A 13,959-nucleotide genomic window follows, 5' to 3' on the forward strand; every position below is an offset into this window, starting at 1 on the left:
GCTTCGGCGGGTCGGTGTGGACTTGTTGGGCCGAAGGGCCTGTTTCCAACTGTAATCTAATCTAAATTGCAGTTGAATTGTGATTTCAGGAGATGAGTGAGTTGATATGCTTGGACAGCAGCAAGAGGCAGATTAACAAATTGAAATTCAGTTCGTGATATGGGACAACAGGGTGTGACTGCAAGTGAGGCATGTAGAGGGATCCTGAGTTCAGGAATGGAGGAGCTTCTGCTTTTGACTTTATCCAACAGGTAGGCAATACTTGCTCCCAGAGTGGATGAGGAAAAGGGCTGTGGGGAGGATGAGCCAACTGACCATGGCAACATGGAGTAGAAAGCCATTCAAGAGAGGGGAGCAAAATGACAAGTGGTAGTTATAGGGGATTCTATAATTAGGGGTCAGAATGGGAGTCCCACATGGTGTGTTGCCTGCCCGGTGCCAGGGTGCCGGACATTTTTGACCGGCTTGAAAGAATGTTGGAGTGGGAGGGGGAGGATCCAGTTGTTGTGATTCACTTTGGGACAAACAGCATAGGCAAGGGTAGGAAGGATGACCTGTTTGTGGATTACCGAGCATGAGGAAGAAAATTAAGGAGCGAGTCCTCGAGGGTCATAATCTCCAGATCACTCCCCGAGACATGTGCAAATTGGCTTAGTGATAATAAAATTAGGGAAGTAAACATGTGGCTAAGAGAGTGATGTGTGTAAGAGGGGTTCCATTTCATGGGGCATTGGTATCAGTTTTGGAACTGGTGGATCTGTACTGATGGTGGCGGTCTCCACCTGAACCGACATAGAACCTGTGTTCTAGTGAAAAGGATAAATAGGATGGTCACTCGAAGTTTAAACTTGTGAATTGGGGGAAGGGAAAGGGAAAACAACAGGATGGTAAATTGAAAAGGTAAGCAGCAAATTAGCATGTGTGCAGGAAGGTTTAATTTCAAGTCAGAAAATGAAAGAAGCAAAAAGGATGGATAACTCAGGAGAGATTATTAGAGATGTTGGAAATTATAAGGGTAAGAAGACTAGCATGAGGGCACTTTGCTTGAATGCTCATAGCATTTGTAACAAGGTTGATGAGTTAACAGCACAAATCGTTGTGAAAGAATATGATTTAGTAACCATTATGGGAGACATTACAGGATGGTTACGACTGGGACTTAAGTATTCAGATGTATCAGACTATTCAGAAGGGCAGACAGAAAGGGAAGGGAGGTGGTGTATCTTTCATACTCAAGGGCAAAATCAGGCCAATGCTGAGAGATGGTATAGGTTCCATTAAGAATAAGTTTGAAACAATTTGGCTGGAAATTAGAAATTTGAAGAAGAAAAAGTCACTGATAGGCCACCAAGTAATAACATCACACTGGGGTGGGCAAAAGACAAAGAAATAACTCATGTTGGAAAAATGGGATGATGAATATCATGAGAGATTTTAATCTACATGTAGGTTGATCGAACCAGCTTGCTGAGTGTAGCCTTGAGGGAGAGTTCATTGAGTGTATCCATGAAAGTTTTCTTGAACAGTATATAATGGAACTGACGAGGGAGCAAGCTATCCTAGATCTGGTCCTGTGTAATGACATAAAAATAATTAATGACCTCATAGTTAGGGATCCCCTCAGAAGAAAAAGAAATACAGTATGGTTGAATTTAGAATAAATCTGGAGAGTGTGAAGACAAAATCAAAATGCCATGGCCCTGTGCTTAAATAAGGGAGACCATAACAGAATGAGGGACGTCTTGGCTAAAGTAGACTGGAAATAAAGCGTTTATGTTGGGACAATTGACCAGCAGTAGAGAACTTTCAAAACAATTTTTTAAAAGCACTCAGCAAAAGTGTATTCCAGTGAAAAGGAAGGACTGTAAGAAAATGGGTAGTCTGCCATGGGGGTCACAGGAAATAAGGGAGGCTGCCAAATTGAAAGAGAAGGCATACAAAGTGGCCAAACACTGCATGAAATGAGAAGATTGGGAAAGGTTTAAAGGTCAACAGAAAGCCACAGAAAGAGCTCTAAAGAAAAGAAATATAGAGCATAGAAAAAAAAAACTAGTACATAATATAAAGACAGACAGCAAAAGTTCCTATAAATATATAAAATGAAAAGGAGTTGTTACATTTGGTCATTTAGAGGAAGAGAAGGGACATTTAGTTATGGGATATAATGAAATAACCAATGCATTGAACAAGTATTTTGTATCATTGTTCACAGTGGAGGACACTATTGACTTGCAAGTAACTGATAAAGAAACAAAGGTAGCAGAGGAGTTGGAAACAATCATTATTACAGACGAGGTAGTCTTGGGCAAGCTAATGATAAATAAGTCTCCTGGCTCTGATAGAATGCATCCTAAGGTACTAAAAGAGATAGCGGGAGAAATCGCAGGTTAACTGGTGGTAATTTTCCAAAACTCACTCAACTTCGGGTGCAGTCCCAGCAGATCGGAAGACAGCAAATGTAACACCACTGTTTAAAAATGTTGGTAGACAAGAGATGGGGTATTATAGAAAAGTGAGATTAACCTCTGCAGTGGGGAGGATGCTTGAGTCTATTATTAAGGAAGAAGTAGCAAGGCATCTCAATAGAAATTGTCCTTTTGGGCAGATGCAGCATGCATTCATGAAGAGCAGGTCATGCTTAACAAATCTTTTAGAATTCTATGACAACATTAAGAGGAAGGTGGATAACGGGGACCCAGTGGATGTGCTGTACCTAGATATCCAAAAGACCTTTGACAAGGTGCTGCACATGAGGCTGCTGCATAAGATATGAATGCATGGTGTTACAGGTAAAGTATTAGCACAGATAGAGGATTCGTTGACTAACAGGAAGCAAAGAGTGGGGATAAGTGAGTGGTGCTCTGGCTGGCAATCAGTGACTAATGGTGTGCCTCAGGAATCCGTGTTGGGACTGCATTATTCACAATTTATGTTGATGATTTTTAGTTGGGGACCCTGTTCTTACAGAAACATTTAAAATTATGAAGGGAATAGATAAGACCGAAGTAGAAAAGATGGTTCCACAGGCGGGTGAAACTAGGATAAGAGGGCACAACCTCAAGATTAGAGGGAGTGGATTTGCACTAAATTATGAAGGAACTTCTTCAACCAGAGGGTTGTAAACTTATGAAAATCCTTGCTCAGGGAAGTTAATGATGCTACTTCAGAAAATGCTTTTAAAGCTAAGGTAGTTTTTTTGAACAATGAAAAGAATTAAGGGATACGGTGAGAGCTCGGTTAAGCGGATCTGAGTCCAGGAAAAGATCTGCCATGATCTCATTGAATGTTGGAGCAGGCTCAAAGGGCCAGACAGCTTACTCCTGCTCCTAGTTCTTATGTTCGTGTGTTCACACTCCTACTCTCCAGGGAAAAATGTCCCAGCCTATCCCAGTCTCTCCTTATGATTCAAACCTTCCAATTGTGTTTTTAAAAAAACTGGTAAATCTTTTTTACCATCAAAAGCATGGGCCATTACAGTCTACTTTTTCAACATTATTTCCTGGCAACAATGTTTCACAGGGGTTTGCTAGCCTCAGTGCCTACTCTGAGGAGCGACACTATCCAGTATTCATTGGAGAACTGATTTTTCACTTCACCTCATACACTGGCAGGTGTCCGCAGGATTGAATGGATAGCCAAGATCTGCACCTTTCTGTGCCATGTTCCCTCAGCTTTTAACTTCTAAGCTCATGAGCTACTGTCACCATACGCAAGCATGACAAAGTTGCTCGTGGTGATCTTTTCCCTACTTAGAATTTTCCTTCCAATATATTCCTCTGCATTGATTACAATAATTGCCTCTCATTTTTTGGAATTCAAACATATCACCAGTAGTAGATGACAGGCTGTCGTCAAATATTCACGAACAATGGGTCATTCAAATTACTTTTAAGCAAAATGTGCAGGACCCATTCTGAGCCTTCAGTTGATGATTAACCATAACCTGCTCACTCTCCCAAACATGCATGAGCCCAAATAGGAAAAGAAAAGTTGTGAAAATTGAATTTTGGCCAATGTTGAAATGTTAGGAAATGGCCTAATAAAATTCGCTGTCTTGTAGGTAATCTGCAGGGGACCATTGTGAAAAGAGCATGAACACATTGTATTTTTATGATACTATGGTCTGCACTGTTATGTCTGGATTTTCTAACATTTATTTTCCTTTCTCTAGATTACAGTGTTGTTTAACCAGTGCCTTAGAAGGTTAAATGCTAGAATTGACAGCACGGACAGACCGAAATTGACAATTACTTCATAACTATGGTTGTTTTAATTGCAAATCATTTTATGCTTGTTTTCTCTTTTAATAATTTTACTGAAACATCAATCATTTGCTCAATTTTGGAAATGACCATTTACAAGTTTGATCTTCAATTGTATTAACTTATTGTACAAATTATCTAACAACAACTAGAAATTTCTGGCATTTTAACATGTGTGTTGTGAATATTATTACACTCCTGACATTTCCTAGATAATTACCTCAGGTAGAGGCTCTGAAATTGTGGGGTTAGATAATGATTATGTTCAATCAGTGGGCATGCAACTGAGGATCACAAGCATTTGACATAGTTACCAGTGAACAATTGCATCCATGCTTCAGTAGGTCAGGAGAGCTCTGAGGTGACTTCTCCCTTTTATAAATATATATGTATCACCTCTGTTGCCAACAGGAAGATTCCAATGGAAATAAAACTAAGAGACCTTCTCCAACCTGTGGTCAATCTTCAGCTGTCAGTATTTAAATGGAGTTCATCTCCTGAAAATCAACACATACTATAAAGGTGTTTTCTGAGTGTTTCAGAGGGAAGCTTTAAAAGTGACTGGAGACAACTGCAAACCTTGCATAAGTTGACTTTACCCTTTTCAGAGACTTGTTTCATCCTTCCAAGCAAATTAATCTCCATATGCATTGGAAAAAAAAAACCCACAGCAGATTGGGAGTTTTTTTTTATTCTTTTCTTTTTTCAATTTTTTTTCTCCCCCACACTACTGCCTAACTGCGGTAGTGCTTTTTTTTCTCCCAACACCCATGTTGTGTGTGTGCAGGTGTGAGACACAGTGAGAGACACAAGGTGCATGAATCTTTATTCAAATTTCCACCACCAGGAAGAAAAGAAACACCCGAGTTGCCAGTGAGAAGCAGTGCCCTTCACATCAAAGGGCAATGCTGTGTGATCAAACAGTGAAGGGAGGGCACGGATTAAATCAAAATAGAATTGGAGGGGGCAGTAATGCACTCCACTCCCTGCAGTGGAGTGCACTTCTCCCTGAACAACTCCAGGGCGGTGGTGGACACCACATGCTCCTTTTCCAGAGTCACCCAGGCTCAAACGTAACTGCGGAAGAGGGGCAGGCAGTCAGCCCTAACGACCCCAGATTGGGAGTTGTTAGCTGCCATCATATATCCTGCTCAACATTTGGTGTTTATTGTTCTTTGTGGAAAATGCTGTTTCGGAAATGTCACAAGTCTTATCTGCTCATTCCTATTTTGCACTGCTATCGAGGCAGTTATTTATTTGGAGGTCAATTCTAATTAACGTGAGACCTTTGTGTTATTTCTGTAAATTACTGACAAAATTCAATGGATATTTAAGTAGATTCTTTAACTGCTGTCTGAATTTAGTCTGGGAAACTGCATAAATAATGGTGTTTGTGCAAGAACTCAAATGTTGCAGCATGTAGCCTGCTTGCTCCATAATGGTGAAAGGATTACTATAATCTGTGTGCAAGTATTCCACATCCATAATTTGCACACATATGTAGTGAGTAAATGTGACTACCCACAGCAGTATAAAGCTGCCAGATATCGCTAATAGTAAAACAATAGATTTCCATCGGTTTTCCATTTCTGGGTCTTTGTCACTGCTCCGGAGTCCCTTCCTGATCCTGCTTGTGAGTAGAATATGCCTGATGGTCAGGCTATTGAATATAAGGATCAAGAGAAAGGGAATAAAAGGCATGAATGTGATATCAATCCATAGAAATGTAACCCACAGAGGGACAGTGTACAGACTTAATTTTACATTGCAGAACCATAATGTATCATCAATTATTACACGCGGTTCAAATGTAAAGTAAATTGGAATGTTTTCCAGGGTGCTGAATACCCATATCATAGTCACAACTACTGCTGCAGTTTTTGCAGTGCAATATTGTGTTCTTGTTTTTTGACAACAAATGGCAATAAATCTGTCAAAGGTGAAAGCTACAGTCAACCAGACAGAACATTCAATAGAAGCAAAAATTAGGAAGAAATTCAGACTGCAGACAGGTGTATAGTCCAGGAAGGAATCTGGGAAATAAATTTCATTCATCTCATAAATAACCACATCAAAAATGAGGACTAGTAGATCTGCTGCTGCCATGGATACCAGATAAATTGTGATGCATTTGGAGAGGCCACATTTTCCACGGGAGAGAATCACAATTGTCACCAAATTGGCTGTAAGTGGAGAAGAAATGGAATAAATCAGGAGTGTAAATTTGAAAAATTATTTGAGCAAAATAAGCAATAATAATCATTTTTTTCCATTCACTCATCATTCACAGTCATCCAAAATAAATTTGATAATACAGAGGATGCACATCAGTAAAATATAATTTATTGTCAGTCATTTGAAACAACATTAATGAGGTGCTGTGAAATTGGTGCTTAAGTCTCTAATTTGCATTCAAACAACCTTACAGACAAGCAGTGAAGTCAGAGATTTCTTGCAGATTTAATGCATTGTGACAAATTTTCTCAATGATATTATAAACCACACAAAATAATGATTTGTTCCTCTTAAATCTAACATTTGTACAGCAACAGAGTCACTATTGACACAGATGGCGCAATCTATTCATTATTGCTCTACTGCTCAATCTTCCGAAGTTTACAACGTTATTTGCTTCAACTATCTATTCAATCTTTTCTTGAAAACATTAATTATTTCTGTTTCCACCTCATCATGAGCATTATCCTTCAGAGAATTACAACTCACTGCCTTAGAAAAGAACTCCTTCATCTCTTGTCTAAAATCCTAAATCTGTGTCCTTTCGTGCTTATACGATCCACTTATGGGGAGAGTGCTTGCTTGTTTATCTCTTTTCAGTTGATGATCCGAGAACCTTGAAATCACGGTTATGGTGTGGAATGGCGTCAAATGAGTATGATCACATCTCCTATTTGTCTTCTCATCTTGCAAGTTCCCTCGGAATTATGGCATCCCATCTATGTCATCCCACCTTATTTCTTCACTCAAAATATATCGAAGAAACGTTTTTTTTACATTGTTCCATACTGACTTATTAAAGGATTCTGATAGCCTGTGCCCTGTTGCAGACAATTCGCAGTATTCTTACTGCTTGCAACTCCTACATTTTATAATTGGTGCCACATTTCAAAACTTTCCTCCAGATCGACGATATAAGTCAATGAGACATAGCAGAAAAGGCTGTGAAGATCAGTATCAATCCGTTTTCTTCCAATCCAACGCTGAACAAGTATGAACTCGGTGATTGATAACGCTCGATGAGGTTCCAGCAACAGTATGGACAGGGTTACGAATTTCATCTAGGCACTGGTGAAAATTATTACCAGATGCATCAGTCAATAAACGCTTCTCTAGAAATCTAGCTTAATTTGAGGTCAAGTTAAATAGACCATCACAGTATTAATGTTTCCTTTTATCTCCTAAGTGAAAGTTACTTTCACGCAGATGACTAATGGGTGAAGTGAATGGGTTCCTGACATTGTTACGAGACGAACAACCGAGAAGCCCAAGCAAAAATTTGAAGGACATGAGTTTCAATCGCACCATGTCAATTGGTGAAACTTTAATTCTATAAAAAAGTTACTTTAACCACTGCCCAGTAATTTACGTGATTGACTATTGTCTTTTTCGTTTCCTTACATGATCTGGCATACCGGTAATCTAAAACCCATAGCAATTTGACTCTTTACTACCCTAAGTTAGCGATGGGGCAACAAATGTTGGCCCACATCAGCAACGTACACGTATAATGAACTAATTGGTTAAAAAGTGGCACCACGTCGACTGATGCAATCCATGAAGTTTATCTTCAAAGTTCAAAACTGGGAAGTAACATAACCTTTCGGCAATGATAAAAAAATTGGGGTACACCATTGCAATTGTGTATTAAATAGGTGGTGCCATTCTCTTTTCCGAGGTCGAAGTGGGTACTGCAGATGCTGGAGATTAGAGACAAGATTGGAGTGGTATTGGAAAAGCACAGCAGGTCAGGCAGCATCCGAGGAGCATTCCTGATGAAGTGCTTTTGCTCGAAACGTCGATTTTCCTGCTCCTCGGATGCTTTTCCAGCACCACGCTAATCTCGTTGCATGCTCTTTTCTGTCACAGTCAGAATGCACTGTTCTTGAGACACTGAAGCACTCGATCCATAGGCAGCAAGGCCGAGACAACATTCAGGCTTGGACTGGAAGTGGTGAGCAACAGGAGTGCAAGTGAGTGGCCGGACGGTGCCTGAATGGTTGGCGGCGCTGCCTCACAGCGTGAGGGCTCCGAATTCGAATTCCACCCCAGTATCATTGGTGTGGAGTTAAAACACGGTGCTCTGCTTTCCTCCTACAGTCCAAAGATGTGCAGTTAGGTGGATTGGATATGCCCCTGATGTGCAGATTAGGTGTGTTAGCCGTGGTAAATATAGGGTTACAAGCACAGAGTAACCGAATGAGTCTGGGAAGAATACTCTTTGGCAGTTCGATGTGGACTCGATGGACCGACTGGCCACCTTATCCACTCTAGTTTATGCCACGCAAGTACCAGGAAGTGACACCGTCCAACGGAAAGAATTTAACTGACTCCCTTCCTGTTCAAATACATTACCATCGTTGAATTCCAAAGGAAACGCCCTGGAAGTTTCCATTGAACAAAAGCTGAACCAGACCAGACTGTGGCTGTAAGAGCGTGTCAGAAACTTAAAATCCAGAGGCATGTATTTCAATCCCTGTCTCGTCAATGACTGTCTCCAGTCCCCCAGGCAGAAGTCGTGAATTGATGGAAAATTCTCCACTTTCATGGATAGAGGGTGCTCCAACACAACTCAGGAAGTTCAACACCGACTATACTAAGGTAGCTCACTTGAATGGCATCCTGTGCCCGTTTCAATATTCATTTCCTTCATCACCTGGCATAGCGGCAGCGGTGTTTCCATCTGCATGCTGCAATGTAACAATTATTCAAGCTTATTCCAAACCCAATACGTCTACCACGCCGAAGGACAAACGAAGCAAATGAATGGTAATAGCACGCTTACATGTTTTGGTCCAAGTATATTCTCCACACACCACCGTGACATGCACCTCTCGCAGTTCCTTTACTGTTGAAAGAGCCAAAATCAAGAAACTTTGGCTATCAACACTGCGGTTGCCCCTCGCCACAAGGACTGCTGCAGTTTAAGATAGCTGCTCATTATCACCTTCTGCAGGGAAATTAGGGCTGAGAAATTGCTGCTGTTCTAGCCAGCAATGTCCACATCCCATGACTAACAAAACAAACGTAAATGCAAGCTATCTAGAACACGGACAATGAAGAGAGGCTCGTTTGCTAGTTTACAGTATCACTGTAAACTACATGTTACTCTACCTACCCACAGCACTTGAAAAACATATACTGCAACTCTATTTGCTACCACAAATATGAGTCAAACATTCACAAGGCGATTTCTTGCGGCACGGCTTCATTGGAGAAACATAGAAAATCTCTAGCACATGGGCAGCTTATTTAAATACTCTTCTCCCCGAAAAAAGAGGAGGCAATTTTGCCTACCACCACGAAAGTTTGCAGTTACGTTCCTGATTGATGTCACCTCTTTGATGGCCTGTAATTATTACTAGGGATATTCACTCATTTTGTTTTCCCTCTTCAGAAATCCAATGTTGAGTTGGACACTTCCCAGTCCGAAAGTTTATGTCCAATGTTGTGAAGATGAATTAGAACAAACCAGGCTCTGGATACAAGCTTTTGTAAATTAAAATGCAAGTCAAACAGAAGTCAAATTAGACAAGATGCGTATTGAGGGACGTCACTCAGCTCACATTCACGTCCATTGTTAAAAAGACTGCAATCTCTTGGAAACAAAGTGTAAGTAATTCTGAGAAATAAATGGGAAGCTCTTTTATGTATGCTCCCATTCTTTTTGCATCATAATTTGAGGCTCCAACACCTCATCTGCGTTATTAAGATGACTCGCTATAAGCCGACTCCTTGGAGGAGAAAACACCCACACATCTCTTTTAACCCGAAATTCAGCCAGGCCTGGTTCCATAGATCCATTTCAGAAGCGAAAAGCGTTGTTGACGCACAGTACGCAGACTTGTGTTGCCTTGAAGAGCTACTGCTGTTGTCCATTCTGCAGCTCTCCCTCTCTAATTCGCTTCAAACGTTTCAAAAGTCTATTAACACTCAATGTCACAGAACAGTCATATGTCAATGAGCTGTGCTATCCCTTTCTGGCACGCCTCGCTAAGAAAGGCTGGAAAAATAAATTTCGTAAGACGGCCAGATAAATCGATTGCAATGGGCAGGCTGAAAATTTGTTCTCCTCGCTCCGACTTCGAAGCAGAATGCCACTCTACACAAAATTGTGTGCGAACAAATCGGCAAAACGTAAATTCTGGTAACTCCCAGAACACTGTACTTAATATAAGTTATTAAGCTGTAACGATTGATAAACGCGTTTACAGTGTGCCTAGTGTTATTTATACCGAGTAACAGATTTACATGGCAATATCATACGGGCAGAAGGCAGTTGCACTGTCAAAGACTGGCAAAGACATTCGCTGATAAGAAATACTTACAAGGAACACCAAACATTGCAAGTATAGGGTAGTAAATTTTTTCGACCTGTGTAATTATTGAATGTTCCATTTTCTACCAGCCACGATGAAGTTTATTATAGAAAACTGAACAGAGCTGATAGGTGGCCGATCAAGCTCCTATATATCGAAGGAAGATCTGGAGAGATAATCTTCCACGTCATAATTGGCACACGTCCCATCTACATGAGTTGGCATATGACATGCCTATTCTTAGCACTGTAGGAACTGGGGAATAACTTGAATCTCACTATCCATACAAACATCAGAACAAAAACAACGAGAAGATATTTCAGTATTTATTTTAAAGATGCAAATAAATGTGTGCACAGCTTCGAAATTTCAAACATTTGTCGTCACTTTGTCTCACTGAAAAATGTCTCTGTGTGCTGCTCTTTAATGATCTCTTGGCGGTACTGAAATTTAAGAACGTTTGTTTTATTTCCTATTCATAAGAACATAAGAATTAGCAGCATCAGGCCCCTCGAACTTGCTTCATCATTCAATAAAAGTTGGTTGATTTGATTGTTCTCTCCTCCCGCCCCCCAAACAATCCTTGTTTCACTTGTTAATCAGAAGTGTCTATTTAATCCTTCGATCTAACCAATGACCTCGGTTCCACTGCAATGCAAACGATCCTCCTCATGCCCGTCTTAGTTGGGGGGCTCTTTATTTTGAGCTCAAACGTGTCGACTCCAATCAAAGCAGCGAAGAAACGTTTGGAAGTTCTTTTCCACACCCATCGGATTCAATATTGGCCTTTACACTGTGTCTAATTATTCCATAATAACAGAGGATGATAATTTTGGAATGCTGTATGAAATTTGCAGTTTGTTTTCTCTCTGAAACTATTGACTGTTGACACCACTATTTGTTCACACATTTATCTGTTGTCAGAATACTCGTGCTTTGGGAGGAATTAAGAGCGAATCTTCGCTGAGAAGCTTCATGTAAGTCGTTCGACATACACAGGTCATGCGAAGAGAGATGTCTGTGCGCGCCAATCTAAAGTATGGATGGATATGAATCAATGTGGAATGGTGAGCAGGGACATGCTACATGATTTTATATCAGAGTGGTGTTGGAAAAGCACAGCAGATCCGGCAGCATCCGAGGCCAGCTTCACATTATCACCAAAGGCACTACCACAAAGGTTTAAAAGAATGGAAAATAAAAGATTTGCAAAACGGCCGTTGATCTGTTATTGGCCATTTTGCACTTCTGCCAATCGCTAATTTTAGGTTGGAGGAGCTCATCTTGATTCAGTCATGTGATTCAGTATTTCCGTAAATTTGCGTTGTCCTTTGTTAGTAGCTGAAAAGAAAGAGGAACAAGAGAGCGAAAGAGTGAGAGAGATAGAATACAGAGTGTCAGACACTTTTCAACGTTCCAGAGAACAAATTCTGACGCATTTAGTTAATGGCAGCACTTAGATTAGATGAGATTGGGGTCGCTTTTTCTGAAACCCGTCATTAACAATTAAGTTTAAGGGATGTTGAATACCATTCTTCGACTTCTCTTTGATATTACCCTAATCCATTCTGTAAGTCTAAATTTCTGTGCATGAACTCAAACGTTGAAAAATATATCACGTCTTCCATGATGGCGAATGGATCATGTCATTTGTGAACATAAATTGAAGACCTTCACTATGTGAACAGAGGAAGTGTTCAATTGTTAACGTCCACAACAACGTAAAGCAGCTCGAAAAGACAAACAGCATTGGATAGGTTTCTTTCTATTTTCCAATTCAAGGTCATCCTGGTCCTCCAAAATAATTACTCACCGCAGACCCTTCACTCCTTCACTATATCAATGGAATGCCCATAAATGTCGTTCAATGAGCAATGCAACTGGCAAAGATAGTGCAAATAGTGATAACGTACAACATTCTTATAATTTAGGTCGAATGATTTGCCAAACCAAATTGACAATCTGTTCCAAAAGGCCATTGCCAGAGTAAATTGGAATGATGTCTACAAGCCTCAGTTTAATAATTAAACAATGACCCTCCTTGCCCTTCTCTTAGCGCACCACTTCATTCTCAATATTTGCCAAGAAGATGCATGTAGATGAACATTGAGAATGCTAGGGCATTTTAGACGATGGGCCAAGTGCAGACAGATGGAATTACTGTCGTTTGCTTTTTTGTTGTTTGTCATAGACCTGGTGGCCAGAAGGAACTGTATGACTATGACTATGAAATGGCGACATATCAATCAAAGATAAAATTCAACAGTGAACAAAAGGAGTGTATCAATGAAAAAAATCACGGCTATCCATATTCACACTACAAGCGGTCGACTAATATGAAGATGGATATGAGAAATATTCATTTCATATAATATTACTTCAACTAATCCCAGCAGTATACCTGCCACTGGCACGGCCAGCATCCGAAGAATATTGCATTTAGACGAGAAAAAAAAACCCTCTTTCACGTCAGAAAATGACAATGACATTATCAAGAAAGGCGTGAATCACTTTCCTAGCATACTCAGTTTGAAAATATTCTGTACAGAAATTTGCATAAAATAATAACGCAATTTATATCCTTTTAGAATAACAATATAATAAAAAAAACAAACCTGCAGAGATAATAATGATAATAATAAACCAATATGTTTATAACCACGTTGACTTCAGCCTGTATCCTTGGAGAGACAATAAGGGTTAAATCGTTTGAGGAGAACATTATATCTTCTGAACACAGGGCAGATAGAAATGTGATGGGTTTTATGACATCATCGACCAGAGATGAAGGGAAAATGTGAGTGGTGGGGTTGGGAGTTGGGAAGGGGGAACGGGGGATGCAGAAATGGGGTTACAGAGAGAGAGAGAGCGAGGCTTTTTTAAGACAGTTTGGGTGGTAATATCAGAGATGTCCTTGATAGGCAAAGGGAGATGTCATGGTTATTGCAACGGCCAAAGGCACTGTTAATAAATTGAGTACTTTTTGATATACCCATTTTGTAATATAAACCGAGTCTGAACTGTAAACTGACCCCAACCCATAAATAACTTCAAACGGACACTTCTCCATACCATGTCCTTTCATAACAAATAGAGAACTATAAAAGTAAGATTATAGATAAAAACAAATCGTTATGTAAACT

General features: G+C 40.1%; 1 protein-coding gene across 1 annotated transcript in view; it reads left to right on the forward strand.

Moving 5' to 3' along the window:
• LOC122541305 (class I histocompatibility antigen, F10 alpha chain-like) overlaps positions 1-4,982 on the forward strand; it is a 27,240-nt gene extending 22,258 nt beyond the window's left edge. The window contains exon 6 of the mRNA XM_043677934.1: positions 4,172-4,982. Coding sequence (XP_043533869.1) covers positions 4,172-4,188 — 17 coding nt within the window. The 3' untranslated portion in view covers positions 4,189-4,982. The remainder of the gene's footprint in view (positions 1-4,171) is intronic.
• Positions 4,983-13,959: the final 8,977 nt, after the last annotated feature.

The sequence above is a fragment of the Chiloscyllium plagiosum genome, chromosome 37, assembly GCF_004010195.1.
Source record: "Chiloscyllium plagiosum isolate BGI_BamShark_2017 chromosome 37, ASM401019v2, whole genome shotgun sequence".
In the NCBI taxonomy this organism is placed as follows: domain Eukaryota; kingdom Metazoa; phylum Chordata; class Chondrichthyes; order Orectolobiformes; family Hemiscylliidae; genus Chiloscyllium; species Chiloscyllium plagiosum.